The sequence below is a fragment of the Pipistrellus hanaki genome (genome assembly GCF_964339955.1).
Source record: "Pipistrellus hanaki genome assembly, chromosome: 2".
Taxonomy (NCBI): domain Eukaryota; kingdom Metazoa; phylum Chordata; class Mammalia; order Chiroptera; family Vespertilionidae; genus Pipistrellus; species Pipistrellus hanaki.
In genome coordinates, this window is record NC_140504.1 from 174,481,626 (window position 1) to 174,499,875 (window position 18,250).

The window sequence follows — 18,250 nt, forward strand, 5'->3', positions numbered from 1 at the left end:
CAGGGTATATGTGGGAAACAACTGATTCTCATATTTATGATTCTCTCGCTCCATTCCTCCCCCTCTAAAAACCAATAAAATCATATCCTCGAAGAATTTAAAAACAAAAACACTTACAAAAAAAGGAAGCCATCTTAAGGTCCTCATGCAGCCCTCCCTATACTGTAAGGATAAATGCCCAAGTAATCAGGATCACTGGTGCCTTAACTTACAATGCAGCCTATAATATAAATGTTAAGTACAGTACCTTGGATAACACCAGAGCAAGTCTTGCTCTTCTTCCCAGATATAACAAAAAATGTTAACACTTGTCCACCTGTTGTGGTGTGGGTGTGGCTCAGTGGTTGAGCATCAACCCATCAACCAGGTCACAGTTCAATTCTCAATGGGCACAAGCTCATTACCAGATCAATCCCCAGTAGGGGGCGTGCACGAGGCAGCCAATCAATGATTCTCTCATCTTTGATGTTTCTATCCCACCCTCTGAAATCAAAACATTTTTTTAAATATATATTTTATTGATTTTTTACAGAGAGGAAGAGAGAGGGATAGAGAGTTAGAAACATCGATGAGAGAGAATCTTCGATCAGCTGCTTCCTGCACACCCCCCATTGGGGATGTGCCCGCAACCAAGGTACATGCCCTTGACCGGAATCGAACCCGGGACCTTTCGGTCCGCAGGCCGATGCTCTATCCACTGAGCCAAACCAGTCTTGGCTCAAAACATTTTTTTTAAATGAAGTTAACAGCTTGGTTCAATTCCATTCCGTGTCTTGTACTTCCCCTCTATAATTTTTGTGTTTCTGAAGCAGCTCTCATTTCTCATTTTACCATAGGAAAGCAAAGAGTAAATCAAAGACTAATGTCCCTAAAATGAAGAAACAACAAGGTCTCAGTTCAAGTTTAATAGAAACTACAAAAGATCAAAAGGTGATGTCCCACTACTGTTCACATGAGATAATTTCCTCCAGAGAAGTATGGCTGACCCTCCCCAAGCCCTACAGGAAAGGCCACATCTGGGCTAAGTCTAAGATCTTGTTTTAAGCATGACAATAGAAGAGAGGTTCTGTTCTCATGGCTGTACGTTGCCACATGACCCTATAATGACCCAGTGCTCACTTCTGCTTAGAGAAATATTCTTTGCTCTTCTGGACATCAGGCTTGATGGTGTCACTGCCAGGTTTCCAGCCAGCTGGGCACACTGCAAGAGAAAGTGGCCACCAATTATTAATTTGCTCAGTGGTGAGCTCTCATGGACAAATGGATTCCTCAAAACTAAATCCGAGCCCTAAAGAGCCTGTAATACTCAAGCATCAGGAAGCCTAACCTACAGTCTAAGATCATAAAAACAAAGCCTTTAAGTGCAAGGCTAACCACATGCAATTTAATCCTCAAAATAGCCCTATTACTATTATACGTAATTTATTCATTCAGCACCTGAATTTTTAAAAAAGCAACCGTTTCAACAGTAAGCTTTGTTCAAAAATATCTAAGGCATCTGCCGAAACCGGTTTGGCTCAGTGGATAGAGCATTGGTCTGGGGACTGAAAGGTCCCAGGTTCGATTCCGGTCAAGGGCATGTACTTTAGTTGCGGGCACATCCCCAGTAGGGGGTGTGCAAGAGGCAGCTGGTCAATGTTTCTCTCTCCTAGACATTTCTAGTTCTCTATCCCTCTCCCTTCCTCTCTGTGGAAAATTAATAAAATATATTTAAAAAATATATATCTAAAGCACATGTGTCAAACACAAGGCCCGCGGGCCAAATCCAGCTCGCCAGGCCTTGCAATGTGGCCCGCACCGCGCTGTCATCACTGCACTCCGCTGTCAGTTTATGACATTGTCAGTTTATGACTGTTCAGTAAACCATTCAGCCCGCGATTTAGGCTGGATTTTAGATTTTGGCCCCTTCTCTGATTGAGTTCGACACCCCTAATCTAAAGCACTAAGGCAAGATTCTAACAGTAGATAAAGGGGTATTTATGTTCTCTATAATTTCATGTATGCTTCAATACATCTTTTAAAAATAAGCTTAAATGCTGCTCTTAAAAAAAAAAATGGTGCTACCCTAGCTGGTCTGGCTTAGTGGATAGAGGGTCAGCCTGCAGATTGAGGGTCCCAAGTTCGATTCCGTCAAGGGTCATGCCTGGGTTGCGGGCTTGATCCCCAGTAGGGGACGTGCAGGAGGCAGCCAATCAATGATGTTTCTCTCTCTCCCTTTCCCTTCCTCTCTGAAATCAATAAAGATATACTTTTTTTTTTTTAAAGGTGCTGGGACAGTTGATTTGCAAAAGAATAACACTGGACCCCTGACTTACAAAAAATAACTCAAAAATGGATCAATGGCCCAGCCAGTGTGCTAAGTGGTTCAGTGTCAACCTACGAACCAGGTCACAGTTCTATTCCCAGTCAGAGTACATGTGTGGGCTATGGGCTTTATCCCCAGTAGGGGGTGTGCAGGAGGCAGCCAATACATGATTCTCATTGATGTTTCTATCTCTCTCCTATCCATCCTTTCTTGAAATCAATAAAAACATTACTTCCTCCTCTCTGAATTAAAAATATTTTTAAATATATATATAAAAAAAAATTTTTTTTAAAGAATCAACCAATCAATTCATAAACAAATGGGACAACAGATCAACATTTCTCTCTCCCCCCACATGTAAAAATCATTTTTTTAAAAATGAATTAATAGCCAAAACTGGTTTGGCTCAGTGGATAGAGCCTGTGGACTGAAAGGTCCCAGGTTCGATTCCAGTCAAGGGCATGTACCTTGGTTGCGAGCACATCCCCAGTGGGGTGTGTGCAAGAGGCAGCTGGTCAATGTTTCTCCGTCATCAACGTTTCTAACTCTCTGTCCCTCTCAATTCCTCTCTGTGTAAAATTAATAAAATATATTAAAAAAAAAAAATGGGGGGGGGGGGGATCAACCAATGTCAATTCTGGTCAAGGGCATGTACAGTGGCTGCAGGCACATCCCCGGTAGGGGATATTCAGGAGGCAGCTGGTCAATGTTTTTTTACAGAGAGGGAGGGAGAGGGATAGAAAGCTAGAAACATCGATGAGAGAGAAACATCAACAGCTGCCTCTTGCACACCCCTTTTAGGGGATGTGCCCGCAACAAATATACATGTCCTTGCCCAGAATCGAACCTAGGACCTTTCAGTCCGCAGACTGACGCTCTACCACTGAGCCAAACCGGCTTCGGCTATTATCTTTAGTTTAAAAACCCCAATAAAACAGTCCTAACTGGTGTGGCTCAATTGGTTGAGCATTGTCCCATGCAACAAGAGTATGCTCATTTGGTTCCCAGTCAGGGCACATGCCCAAGTTGCAGGCTCTTCCTTCCTCTCTAAAATCAATAAAAACTTATTTTTAAAATAGTAACAATAAGCCCTGGCTGGTTTAGCTCAGTGGATAGAGCATCAGCCCCCAGACTAAAGGATCTTGGGTTCCAATGTGGTCAAGGGCACATATCTTGGTTGCAGGCTTCACCCCCAGCATGGTTCAGGTGCGTGTGGAGGCAACCAATAGCTGTGTCTCTCACATCAATGTTACTCTCCCACACTCACTTCCACTTTCTAAAAATCAGTGGGAAAATATCCTTGGTTGAGGATTAACAACAGATATGGACTACAGGGATTAACTCTTCTCCCAATAAACAGCATATTTACCTTTTGATGTGATTCTCAACCTTTCATTTCACCCTTATACACCACCTATGAGATCCTTCTACATTCCTTCTGTAGTAGTAATGCTAACTGAGCAGGGCAGAAGCCTTTATAATCTTTATAGTCTCCCCAGGCTTTTCTATTACCCCACCTTCACAACCCACTATAATCCAGAGACTTCAATTTCTCAGAGACATAACCACCCTCCTTGTTTGGTAGACTTTGTTCCTACCACATCTTCCCCATCCACCCACCATTCTGTTGTCTTGTCACCAAACAGACTGAATTACCTTCCCCATGTTTGTCAGTGAACTGGAAAGCCTGAACTAGTCTCAGAGTCTCATCCACAGAGCGGCCAACAGGAAGGTCGTTCACAGTGATCTGGCGAAGGATACCTTTATCATCAATGATAAAGAGGCCCCTAGGAAGAAGAGATTGAAGGTTTGAGAAAGAGGCAGTACAGGTTTAAAAACTGGTTTGTTAGGCAGCCCTGGCTGGGTAGCTCAGTTGGTTAGAGTGTTGTCCTAATACACCAAAGTTACGGGTTCAATTCCTGGTCAGGGCACATACAAGAAGCAAACAATAAATGCATAAATAAGTGGAACAATAAACTGATGTTTCTCTCTCCTTCCCTCTTTCTCTCTAAAATTAATCAATAAATTTCTAAAAATTAAAAGCTGGTTTATTAGAATAGAGAAGCAATGGAAATGGGCTGGTCTCCCAGACGTGCACAGCCCTTGCCTTTTTTGAGGATGCCCCTGTATAAAGAATGAGACCAACCCCCAGCAGCGTGACTCAGTGGTTGAGTGTCGAACTATGAACCAGGAGGTCACTGTTCAATTCCCAATCAGGGCACATGCCCGGGTTTGGGGTTGATTCCCCGTGGGATCACTGATGTTTCAATCTCTCTCTCCCTCTTCCTTTCTCTCTGAAATCAATAAAAACACTTTAAATGAAACAATCATGCTGTATATCTTAAACTTAATACAGTGATGTGTATCAATTGTTTCATTTTATTTTTTTGTTAATCCTCACCCGAGGATTTCTTTCCACTGATTTTAGAGTGTGGAAAGGAGAGTAAAAGACAGCGAGAAACATCAATGTGACATGGATTGGTTGCCTAACATACATGCCCGACCGGAGCCAGAGATTGAGACTGCAACCAAGATAGGTACCCTTGACCGCAATCAAACCCGAGACCCTTCAGTCTGCAGACCAACATTCTATCCACTGAGCCAAACCAGCTAGGACGCTATATCAATTATTTCTTAATAAGACTGATTAAAAAATGAAATGAGTCTATACAGATCAGGGCTCTACCCTTCTCCAAATAAAAGGCCCTCAGTCAATCTTATCTATCATAATAAATGTCAGCCCCCACTCCCTAACCCATCTCATACCTGAATGAGATGCCTTCATCAGCCTTTAAGACCCCATAGTCCTGAGCAATGGTGCGCTTGGGATCTGACACCAAAGGAATGTTCATGGGTCCCAGTCCTCCTTGCTTCCTGGGTGTGTTGATCCTACAGCAAAAGGCACAAATATAAATCACATCCACACAAACTGCTGTGTAGCAAATACATTAACTGTATCTAAATGCTCTGAATCACCACATGCTCCCCCAACATTTCTAGCCTACTTCCCCAAAATTTCAAACTTTCCCAGCAGTAAAATGAATGGCTAAGGACAGTTAAGGTCACCAGGGTATACTCAGCTGCAACCCAAGCTGCTTCTCCTCTGCTGCCAAGTAATAAGAAAGCAACAAGAGGAAGCCAGAGCCTTTGCACTCCTTCCATGAGGAGCTAGAAGCCAATACTTGAGAAAGTCTACTGCCAAAACCTCCAAATCCCAGTTCCTGCTTAGTTAAAAAAATCCATGCCAAATGGACCAACGGACTTACCATGCCAGGTGACAGAAGTGAGAATCCACAGAAGCACCAATCACTTGGCAGTTGAGTTTCTTAAATTCTTCTGCCCTATCACTGAAAGCAATGATCTCCGTGGGGCACACAAAGGTAAAGTCAAGAGGGTAAAAGAAGAACACCACATATTTTCCTGGGGGGAAAAAAGAACCCCAAGTTAGCCTTTGAAACAGACATCCTTGCTTTACAGAGAATAGACAACAAAATATATATTCCTATGGGGGGGAAAAAAGTCCTTTTTAAGTTGATGCCTCTAGATGTCAAGATGCTCCAACATAGATGTCTCTGCCCTAACTGATTTGGCTCAGTGGATAGAGCGTCGGCCTGGGGACTGAAAGGTCCCAGGTTCGATTCCAATCAAAGGCATGTACCTTGGTTGCAGGCACATCCCCAGTGGGAAGTGTGCAGGAATCAGCTGATTGGATGTTTTTAACTCTCTATCCTCTCCCTTTCTCTCTGTAAAAAAAAAAAAATTAATAAAATATATTTTTTTAAAAACAAACAAAAAACATAGATGTCTCCTGGCAGCTACTTTCATAACCTCTTGCAGGAGGACCTACATGGAAAGAAGTTCCAGCTCTAGCCAGTTTGGCTCAGTGGATAAAGCGTTGGCCTGCGGACTGAGAGGTCCTGGGTTTGATTCTGGTCAAAGACACACACCCTGGTTGTGGGTTCGATCCCCAGTAGGGGTTGTGCAGGAGGCAGCCGATCAATGATTCTCTCTTTTTTTAATATATATATATATAAATATATACATTGTATTGATATTATTTTACAGAGGAAGAGAGAGGGATAGAGAGCTAGAAACATCGATCAGCTGCCTCCTGCACATCCCCCACTGGGATTGTGCCCCCAACCAAGGTACATGTCCTTGACCGGAATCAAACCCGGGACCCTTCAGTCCGCAGGCCACCGCTCTATCCACTGAGCCAAACCAGTTTTGGCAATGGTTCTCTTTTATCACTGATGTTTCTATTTCTCTCTCCTCCCTTCCTCTCTGAAATCAACAAAAATATTTTAAGTGTGTTTAAAAAATAAAAATGTTCCTTCTAGTCCATGCTTTATTTTTCTGACTCCATATTAGCTACCAAATACAGAACTAAAATTTTTTTAAAATATATTTTATTGATTTTTTTTACAGAGGAAGGGAGAGGGAGAGTTAGAAACATGGATGAGAGAGAAACATCAATCAGCTGCCTCCTGCACACCCCCTTCTGGGGATGTGCCCGTAACTAAGGTACATGCCCTTGATCAGAATCAAACCTGGGACCCTTGAGTCTGCAGGCCGAGGCCATATTCACTGAGCCATACAGGTTAGGGCAGAACTAAATTTTTAAAAAATATATTTTTACTGATTTCAGAGAGGAAGGAGAGGGGGAGAGAGAGAGAATCATTGGTTCCCTCCCACATGCCCTCTCCTGGGGATCAAGTCCACAACCTGGGTATGATGAACCTTTCCTTAGGTGGACACTCAACCATTGAGCCATACTCGCCAGGCTGTTCAGTCTAATTTTTATCTTCTCTGGGTAGTTAAAATTAGCAGACACCAAGTTCTCCAATGAAGAAAAGCAAAAGCAAGAATGCAGTTATCTACTGGATAGCCCAATGCCAATGCTCATAATCAGTGCCCAATAAAAGACAAAAGCTGAATTCTCTGTTGCAGAGTAGTAAGAAACCAACAAGAGAAAGTCAGAGCCTTTGCACTTCTTTCACAATGAATCACAGTAATGGAATGGTTAAGGTTTAAGTGATCACCTGAATCACCACAAATATGTTCCTAACCAGCCTGACAAAAAAATTTTTGTGTGTTAAACATTCCAAAAATCCTGGTAGTAAACAGGGCTTCCAGTTAGATTTTTACTGAAGTCACTCAGATTACCAACTGAATAGATCTTCAAAGGTCAGGTAGCCTCTCACACCTAATGCAATGAACCATTAGAACAGTTCAATTAGAATAGAAACAGGCAGCAGCCATGTTTGAGTCAAAACAAGTTGCTCCTTTGACATTCACTTTGAAAATTAGAATCACTAGGCCGAAACCAGTTTGGCTCAGTGGATAGAGCATCGGCCTGTGGACTGAAAGGTTCCGGGTTCGATTCCGATCACGGGCATGTACTTTGGTTGCGTGCACATCCCCAGTAGGGTTTCTGCAAGAGGCAGCTGATCAATGATTCTCTCTCATCGATGTTTCTTTTTTTTAAAATATATTTTATTGATTTTTTGCAGAGAGGAAGGGAGAGAGATAGAGAGCTAGAAACATCAATGAGAGAGAAACATCGAAGCTACCTCTTGCACACTCCTTACAGGGGATGTGCCTGCAACCAACATACATGCCCCTGACTGGAATTGAACCCGGGACCTTTCAGTCCGCAGACTGCCGCTCTACCACTGAGCCAAACCGGTTTTGGCAATGTTTCTAACTCTCTATTCCTCTCTCTTCCTCTCCGTAAAAAAAATCAATAAAAATATATTTAAAAAAACGAAAAAGAAAATTAGAATCACTAGAAACTCCTCTAAACAACCTCTCTCCAGGGATTTGCCTAACAAGTTCTTTGAGGCCTCAGCAGGTCAAGCCCTCGTGGGCAGAAAGCAGCACTTCCTGAACATACTGCCTTTACCCTTGAGCCAGGGTCACCTCCCTATGGTCATACTTACCATGTTTTGCCAGAAGCTTCCCTCCATAGGATCCCACTAAACTGCTCTCATTCCACCAAGAGTGTTAGGAAACCTAGTCACATGTTCTATCCAAAAGCTGACTCCAGAAACTAATCACTACCCACATCTATACTTGACACAGGAGTTTGAGATTTGCGTTCAATTGTCCCAGAAGACCCAGCTGCTCCCAACTGTGAGGTAAAAGAGAACCTTATTAGAACTTGACAAGTGTCTGCATGAATCTCTAACAGAAAGGAGAGCTGTTCCAACAATGACATCAACTCTCCTCTGGGCGCAAAACAGTCAAGTGAATGTGCCTAAACCCTCTAACAGTACAGTAGCTATGACACAATTTCATAAACTGAACAAGCAGTGTCATAGCTCCAAGCAGTGTCATAACTCATATGAGTTCTGAGATTTTAAATTGCTAAAGACTTTTTTTTTTTTAAATATATTTTATTGATTTTTAACAGAAAGGGAGAGAGATAGAGAGCTAGAAACATCGATGAGAGAGAAACATCGACCAGCTGCCTCCTGCACACCCCCTACCGGGGATGTGCCCTCAACCAAGGTACATGCCCTTGACCGGAATCGAACCTGGGACCTTTCAGTCCGCAGACCACCGCTCTACCACTGAGCCAAACCAGCTTCGGCTGCTGAAGACTTCTTATAATGAAATAGTAAGACTGAGATAATCAGACTGTCTCCAATAATACAATTGAGGAGTAGTGAGAAGATAACTGAGCTAATATATTAGTTTAGGCTTAATGAAGCATGTGCTTTCTCCAAAATAGTCTGGACTAGGATAACCACCCTGTGAAAACTACTGATAATCACCATTTCACTTCAACCTGAAGGCAACAGCCTACCACCCTGAACACCTGGACCTAGGAGACATAAATCATTTTATAGTATTATAATCAAACACACAGAAATACGAAAATTGAACAAGCCATCTCCAGATAGCAAAATAACTGCATTTCAATGGACCTAACGTAATTACACTTACCTTTGTAGTCAGCTAGGCTGATATCTTTGAACTGACCATCTGGCAAAACAGCTGTGGCTTTGAAGTTGGGGGCAGGGTGCCCGATTTTGGCATTTCCTGAAGACATCTTGCTATCAGCTGGAAAGGATAAAAGAGGAAATTAACTTAAAACAAGTCTTCTTTTTCTAGATAACCAGTACCCTCCATCAACTTAGACTTAACAATAAAGGATTTATCTGGTGGCTCTGAATATATAAATTAACTTTTTTTAAAATTAAATATATCTATTGTGGAGAGAGAATCCAAGATGGCTGCTCGGGTAGGCAACTAGCCGCAGCCGCACACAACAATTTTAATAAAATACAACTAAAATATAAAATGGACATTACCCAGAACTACAGGAAAGTCGACTGACTGGAAATCCTACAACAAGAAGCAAGGAGAAAACCAGAAGGAAGCACGGAGGAGCTGTAAAAGCCTAAGGTACGGAGACACGCGGCGCCCGCGGAGAGGACTGAGCTGGAGAGGAGGGAGGCCGAGTGCCTGGCGGGCGTTCCCTAGCGGAAAGGAGATAAAACTCCGACTGTGCTGGGCCCCTGACTGCTTTGAACCCCAGTTCTGGGCCAGACCCCGGGGGAATCAGGCTCAGCCATAGGGAGCTGGGCTGTAAGTCGGAACCCCGGGGTAGCGGAGAAAGGAGGTCCCGGAGGCGCGCACACTGCCCCCAGAGAAGGGACGGTCCGCTGTGCCGCGGGATTGCCCTGACGGGAAGGAGACTGGGGCTCCAGACTGCTGTGAACGCCACCTCCAACTCCACTTCCAACTGAACTGAACCCCAATACCGGGCTCATTGTGGGAGAGCATAGACTGTTTGGCAGCAGGCGAAAATCGAGGGCACCTTTCTCTCAGAGGCGCCGGCAGCGAGCACTGAAGGACCCGCATAGGGCGGGGCTGACGGAAGCCAAAGCTGCAGGCTCCACCCTGAAACCCCGTCCCATCTGTAAGTGCGAAATGCGACAACAAAATAGATCACAAACGAAAGAAATGGAGGACAAAAAGCGTCTGGATATAGAGTTCAAATCTACGCTTATAAGGTTTTTCAAGAATTTCCTAGAAAAGATGGATAAGGCCTATGAGGATATGAAAAGAGATCAACTAGAATTAATAAGGAGTCAACAAGAAATGATAAGGGATCAACAAGAAATAAAGAATACATTGTCTGAAATAAAAAATATTCTACAGAGTCCTAAAAACAGAAGGGAAGATCGCAAGAATCAAGTCAAAGATTTGGAACATAAAGAGCCAGAAGACACTCCTCCACAGAAGCTAGAAGGCAAGAGAATCCAGAAAATTGAAGATAATGTAAGAAACCTCTGGGACAACTTCAAGCGAACCAACATCAGAATTATGGGGGTTCCAGAATATGAGAGAGAGCAAGATATCGAAAACATACTGAAAGAAATAGTGACAGAAAACTTCCCCCACCTGGTGAAAGAATTTGACTTACAAGTCCAGGAAGCGCACAGAACTCCAAACAAAAGGAATCCAAAGAGGACCACACCGAGACACATCATTATTAAAATTCCAAGAGCAAAAGATAAAGAGAGAATACTAAAAGAAGAGCAAAGAAGGTAGTAACTTATAAAGGAGCACCTATACGATTGTCAGCTGACTTCTCAACAGAAACCATGCAGGCCAGAAGGGAATGGCAAGAAATATTCAAGGTGATGAATAGCAAGAACCTACAGCCAAAAATAAGCTACCCAGCAAAGCTATCACTCAGAATCGAAGGCCAGATAAAGAGCTTCACTAATAAAAAAAAGCTAAAGGAGTTCATCACCACCAAACCAGAATTATATGAATTGCTGAAGGGGGTTCTTTCAGAAGAGAAAGTAAACAAAGATAAAAATTATGAACAACAAATACATAACTATCAACAAGTGAATCTAAAAACCGAGGAAATTAAAAAAATCTGATGAACAATATTAACTGTTGAATATAATAGAATCAGAGGTATGGAAGGGGAGTGAACTGATGATTCTTGGGGAAAAGGGGAGAGGGGGGCGTGGGAAGAGACTGAACATAAACTGTGCACCTATGGATGAGGACAATGGGGAGAGGGGAAAGGGCAGAGGGTGGGGTGGGAACCTGGTGGAGGAGAGCAATGGTGGGGGGGGGGAAGGGAACATTTGTAATAATATGAAAAATAAAAACTTATTAAAAAAAAAATAATAAAAATAAAAATGTAAAAAAAAAAAAAAATATCTATTGTATTTACTGATTTCAGAGAGGAAGGGAGAGGGAGAAATAGAAACATCAATTATGAGAATCATCGATCGGCTGCATCCTACACATCCCCTACTGGGAATTGAGCCTGCAACCCAGGCATGTTCCCTTTGCGGGAATCGAACCCGGGACCCTTAAGTCCACAGGCTGATAATCTATCCACTGAGCCAAACCAGCTAGGGCTACATTAACTTTTCTTTAAATTAATTTCACTGGGTGACACTGGTCCACATAGTCACATAGGTTTCAGGTGTGGGTCTCTGTTACAAGATCTTTATATATTGCACCGTGTGCCCACCATTCGAAGTTAAATCTTCCCTACATTAACTTTTAGATTAGTAAGAAACATTCGCTTAGCTTTCCAGTTTTTGAAAGAAAACCAGATATACATCTTTGAATATCTTTTGTTTTCCTTTAAAAACTGCAATTTCTGCCGGGACCGGTTTGGCTCAATGGATAGAGCGTCGGCCTGCGGACTGAAAGGTCCCGGGTTCGATTCCCGTTGAGGGCATGTACCTTGGTTGTGGGCACATCCCCAGTAGGGGGCGTGCAAGAGGCAGCCGATCGATGATTCTCTCATCGATGTTTCTAACTCTCTATCCCTCTCTCTTCCTCTCTGTGAAAAATCAATAAAATATATTTTTTAAAAAATAAAAACAGCAATTTCTTTAATAACTGAAGTAACCTCCATTACTTTTTCTGAACCATCATTTGTGCAATGGCATTTTCCTCTATAATTTCATCATGCAGAAACAGAGAGGAGTGGGGGGGTTGGAGACTCTCAAACCTGAACCCAAATGTATAAGGCCAGAGTGCCTGACTCCCAAAAGCCGGTAATATTGCCCTTTCCCTGGGCTCCGCCTCCGACTGTATTCATGATGTGGAAAGCACACTTCATATTCAAGCACACTTGGTAGATTTGCCAAGAACACATACCCTAAAGCTAGTCCAACCTTTTAAGAAGCAAGACCAGAATTCTGGCATCTGCTCAATTTCATAACTTTAGGTATCTGTGTTTAAGCCCTAGAAGTCCTTCCAAAAATGGGTTTCTGAAGAAAAAAAGGAGAAAAAAAAAAAAGGGGGGTGGGGGTTCCTGACCTCAGGGTCACGATCCTGGCGCAATTAAGTACAAGAGCCAATTTATTGCTAAACAGGAATGTTGCACTGGATTCACCCAGGTCAACTCCAGGGAGTTAAGAATTAGAAGCAGGTAAGCCAACGATTTGAAAGCTTCAAGAAGCTAATTTTCTAGTACCAACGGTTTTGAGTCATACTACCACAACCGAAAGCAAATGTTGTGAGCTTTTTACTGTTTAATACCTTTAACAACAACAACAACAACAACACACACACACACACACTAAGGGACGTTGCAACACACACACACACTAAGGGACGTTGCAACTTGACGACCAAATATAGTGTGACCCTCACATAAGTGGCCTCGTCTGAACCTGCTTTTCCAGGCGGCCCCCACTAAAGCCGAATCAGTCGGGAAAAGCCCGTTTGGACTTCCAGACCGAGTGGGACTCGTCAGAACTTTGCCCAAGAACTTTCCAGCCAAAAACCACACCCTCAAACCCCACTTAAAGCACCCTCCCGCCGAAACCGGTTTGGCTCAGTGGATATAGCGTCGGCCTGCGGACTGAAAGGTCCCGGGTTCGATTCCGGTCAAGGGCATGTACCTGAGTTGCGGGCACATCCCCAGTAGGAGGTGTGCAGGAGGCAGCTGATCGATGATTCTCTCTCATCGATGTTTCTAACTCTCTATCCCTCTCCATACCTCTCTGTAAAAAATCAATAAGATATATTTAATAAAGCACCCTCATGCCTCCCCCATCATCACTCCCCGCCAGCACTTCGGAAAGCAGCAGCAGCAGCAAAGAGGCGTTTGAGATTGCCTGAGAGATTGCCTTCACCGAGAGATTGCCTGAATCTAGGATCACCACACTCCCCATTCTGCAGGTGGAAAAATAAAGGCGGGGAAGGGAACCGTGACACCCGAAGTCTCGCAGCTAGTAACGGCCTGGGACAGGGGGGCAGCTTTTTTAAACACGAGAGAGGGGTGGCCTCGGGTCAGTTCCCGAGTCCATTCCAGAAGGTTCTCGAGCCGCCCTAATGGCGGGGACACCACCACCGGCCCGCTCCTGCGAGTCAATCAGTGCCCTCTGCACCGGTGGAAGGGAGGAGACGCGAGCCTGCGCTAGCCTCGGGGTTCACCCAAGGCCCAGGACCCAGAGGCGTGTCCCCGCAAGGAACGCGAACAGCCGGGCCGCTCCCGGGCGGCGGGCCGCTCCCGGGAGCCTCCACAGTCTCAGGACCCCCAGGTGAGCCCGGGAGTTGGGAAGCGAGGGTACCGGGAGGAGGAGGAAGAAAAGGCGACGAGCGGGATGCAGGGCGCTCCCCCTGCGGAGGCCGCGAGGCCCACACACTCACCGGGCCGGAGGCAGAAATGGCAAACCCGGTCAGACAGGAAGAAGCGTCCCGAAACGCGCGCGTGGGCTCGCCTCGCTGCCTTTATAGCCGGCGTGGTTCTCGCGAGAGTGAGAGCGGGTCCGCGGTGCGGGAGGGGGAGCGAGGAGGGGGACCTGGCCGGAAGCCAGCCCGATCCAACGCTCCCAGCCGGAATGACTCAGCGCTTTCCCGCCCTGGGGGCGGGCTCCGGTGCCGGAAGTACCAACCAAACCCCCCGTACCTGCGGCCTGCGGCTGGGGTCGCAGAGGGAGGCACGCCCTCTGGATCGGCTCCAAACGCCTCCGTTATCCGGGATTTCTTCGGGAACAGGGGTGGGGGGTGGGGACGGGAGGTAATGGGGAGCGTGCCTTGCGCTCAAAACCCAAACCTGGATAGAGGGTCTCGCTGCTGGACCACATTTAAGCACAACAAGCCCTGCGAGCTATCCAAATATTCCTTCCCCTTGGGTCCCACATCCTCTGCCTTAGTGTTGATCCTCAGTACCCTCCTCAGTGCCTAGACAGCCCCCTTCGTTGTTCTAATGACAAGGTTGCTGCTCCCCGTCTCCATCCATACCTCCCACTAAATCTGCAGGGAATATTTTTGAAATCTGATCGTGTCACTCCTCTGATTTGTGGTTTTAAAAAAAAAAACTGGAGCAATTTCCTGAAGTAAAGCGTCTCACTGCCATTTTATTATGTGTGGCCTTTAGGCAAGAGTCTTAATCCTTTAGCTTCACTTTTCTTACTTGTAAAATGGGAATGCTGTTAATTTTTTAATGGAGATCACTTATGTAGTTTATTGAGCACAGTACTCAGTTCTTACTACACATTATTACTATAACTTTTGCGTCTTGATTGTAACACCCAGAACAGTGTGTGGCTCTTTCAAGCCTTCAAGTTTTTGTTCAAGCAAGTATGAAGAAATATTACCACTGTTGGGATTCTTGGGTTCCCCAAGATAGAAATCAAGGGGAACCCCCAGAGAAATTTCCGGACACATTTTTATTAAACTTATGCTAGAGCACAAGGAAGGCAGCATAGAGGAGAGGAAGGTCCTCTGGCTCCGTTTTGGTGTTTTTATAAACTGGAGGCAGAGCAGACTTGTGTGAAATGGTCAGCTTTTGGAGGGTGGGGGGTGAGACCCAGCTTGTGGAATTTTGCTTGTCAGTGTATGAGAAACAAGTTCTTAGAAGGAAGATAAGACTTTTTTCCTAGGGAGAGGAGGAGTGATTTCATTTTTATGGTAGGCTTACCAGGTGTGTTTTTTCTGGCCTTTTGACTCCTTGGGACCCCTTGCCAGGGAGAGGAGTAGTGTCAGCTCTGTGGTTTTCTTACCTGGTGTCCTTGGGATCCTGGCCCAGGTCCCTGTGCTATCTCAGAAACTGTTCCCTCCTAGCTGGCCCAAAGTCTTTAAAGATGCAGCTGAAGCTTACTTGAAACCATTCTTGGCCTTGGCTCGTGCCCAGAATTCCTCTAAAGTTGTTCTGAGTTTTGCTCATCCCCAGTAATGGCCATTCTTGCCTTTGATTCCAAACAATAGCCTGTATAGCCAAAAAAAAAAAAAAAAAAAAAAAAAATTAAGCTATTTTACCTGTTTACATATCTGCCTTTCCTTGCTAGGCTGATTTTTTTGTCATCTCTATGCCCTCACGTGACAACAGAGCACCTGATGTTAAAATAGGAGCATTTAATAAATAGTGTTATGTCCCCAGCTCTGTCCACCCTCCACAATTCCTTTAGACCTTATATGAAGATAGGAAATGGAGAAGTGCTTTGTCATGCTGACTGAGCATCTCAATTCGTTTTTAGTATTTATCATCCTACCTTGCAATAGTAGTGATTTTTTTAAATTTGTTTTTCCTGAGGCTGAACAGTTATTTGGCCATTATTCATTTCCTTCTTGAGGAGGCAGGAGAGACATAGACTTCAGAGTGTAACTGTGGGTTATTAATGGTATGAGCAGATTAATCCGACAACACACTGTCCTACTTCAACCAAAAGGAAATTACCATTTATTGTATCTCCCTTGTGCCAGGTCCTGGACTGGGCACTTGGGCTTGCTTCATTTAAGAACCAAAAGAGTTACCATGGCCCAGGGAAATGGCAACAAACTATCCCCATGGGAATATTAAAAAATTAAATAGCAGAACAGAGTTTTAAAAAGAGAAGAAATCTGTTAAATATTTTTTGTTTAATTAAATGATTGTTGGGTCGCCAAGACTGGTTTGGCTCAATGGATAGAGCGTCGGCTTGGGGACTGAAGGGTCCCGGGTTCGATTCCGGTCAAGGGCATGTACCTTGGTTGCGGGTATATCCCCAGTAGGGGGTGTGCAAAAGGCAGCTGATCAATGACTCTGTCTTATCGATGTTTCTAACTCTCTATCTCTCTCCCTTCCTCTCTGTACAAAATCAATAAAATATATATATATATTAAAAAAATAAAATAAAATAAAAAAATAAATAAGTAAATGATTGTTGGGTCTTTCCTCAGGAAGCAGTAACGATTTCAGAAATGAGGGGTTTCTTCCTTTATTCTTCTGTAGGGCTTGGTATAAACCTCTAGCTCCGTTTTTACAAAAATGCCATTGTTTTGTCCTCATTTGTTCAGCAGTAGTCTAGGAAGGATTTCACCTCTTTTATTTATCTTTATAGTACCAGAACCTAAAGAAAACAACTGGAAGGCTAGTTCAACAGTCCAGACATGAGAATTCTCAGGACTGTCATATGACATTGGCAGCAGGATGGGAAGAAGGAAAGAAAGATATTTCTATAGGCCTTGGAATTCACTGGATTTAGGGTAAGAAGAAAGAGGAAGTTTAGTCTAATTTCTTGGTGTTTTATTCTTGGTGACAGAGTGATGTCACTAACCAGAGGCATAGGAAACTGGAGAAGCAGGTTTGAGGTTAAAGCTAATAATAAACATTTGTTGAATACGTATTTTATAGCTGAATATGTATTTTATAGCTGAGGCATTTGATGACTAAAGAATTTAAGTAAATTGCCCCAGGTCAGAGCTAATAGGTGTTGGAGCCTTTTGTCACCCAGGGCAGCAGAGCCATCATGTTGCACAATATGCTAATGTGATATAGAGACTACTAGAGGTCCAGTGCATGAAATTTGTGCACGGAAGGGCAGTGTCCCTCAGCCCGGCCTGTATCCTCTCTAATCTGAGACATCCTCTCACGATCTGGGACTGCTAGCTCCTAACCACGTGCCTGCCTGCCTGCCTGCCTGCCTGCCTGCCTGATTGGCCCTAACCACTTATGCCTGCCAGCCTTATCGCCCCCTAACCATTCCCCTGCTGGCCTGATTGATGCCTAACTGCTCCCCTACTGGCTCAATCCCCCCAACTGCCCTGCCCTGCCAGCTTGATCACCCCAAACTGCCTCTCTGCAAGCCTGGTCGCCCCCAACTGCCCCCCTGCAGGCCTGTTCAACCACAGCTGCCTTCCCCTGCTGGCATGATCGCCCCCTTAACTGCCCTCCCTTGCCTGTCATCTTTTTTTTTTAAATATATATGTCTTTATTGATTTCAGAGAGGAAGGAAGAGGGCAAGGGAGAGAAACATCAATAATGAGAGAGAATCATTGATCAGCTGCCTCCTGCACACTCCCTCCTGGGGATTGAGCCCACAACCCAGGCATGTGCCCTTGTCCGGAATCGAACCTGGGACCCTTCACTCCACAGGCCGACGCTCTATCCAAACTGGCCAGGGTGTGGTGGCCATCTTATGGCAGCCATCTTATGACAACATCACAGTGGCCATCTTGTGACAACTTTGTGCAACTCCACTTAGGCTTCTATTATCCTAATATAAAAAGCTAAGGGCTGCCGAAGCCGGTTTGGCTCAGTGGTAGAGCGTCGGTCTGCGGACTGAAAGGTCCCAGGTTCGATTCCGGTCAGGGGCATGTACATTGGTTGCGGGCATATCCCCGGTGGGGGGTGTGCAAGAGGCAGCTGGTCGATGTTTCTCTCTCATCGACGTTTCTAGCTCTCTATCTCTCTCCCTTCCTCTCTGTAAAAAAATCAATAAAATAAATTAAAAAAAAAAAAAAAAAAAGCTAAGGGCTGACCTGACCTCAATGACCAGATGGATGACTGAACAGCAGGCTGTGTGGAGCAACCAAGCCAGCAGGAGGGTTAGTAAAGGATGAACAAACGACTGAACAGCAGGCTGTGGGGGGAGGGGGGGTGTGCGCACAACCAGGCTGGCGGGGGGCGGGAAGGGCAGTTGACGGCAACCCGGCTGGCAGCAGGGGGCAGTTAGGGGCAAT

General features: G+C 44.7%; 1 protein-coding gene across 1 annotated transcript; it reads right to left on the minus strand.

Annotated features, from left to right (window-relative positions):
- Window positions 1–890: 890 nt before the first annotated feature.
- Window positions 891–14,258, minus strand: PRDX1 (peroxiredoxin 1). The gene is made up of 6 exons (XM_084874734.1): window positions 13,958–14,258; window positions 9,257–9,373; window positions 5,572–5,725; window positions 5,072–5,194; window positions 3,962–4,092; window positions 891–1,201 (listed from the first exon to the last, which is right to left on the minus strand). The coding sequence occupies exons 2-6, from the start codon at window positions 9,360–9,362 to the stop codon at window positions 1,116–1,118; spliced, it is 600 nt and encodes a 199-aa protein (XP_084730860.1). The 5' UTR covers window positions 9,363–9,373; window positions 13,958–14,258; the 3' UTR covers window positions 891–1,115.
- Between the last annotated feature and the right edge of the window lie 3,992 nt (window positions 14,259–18,250).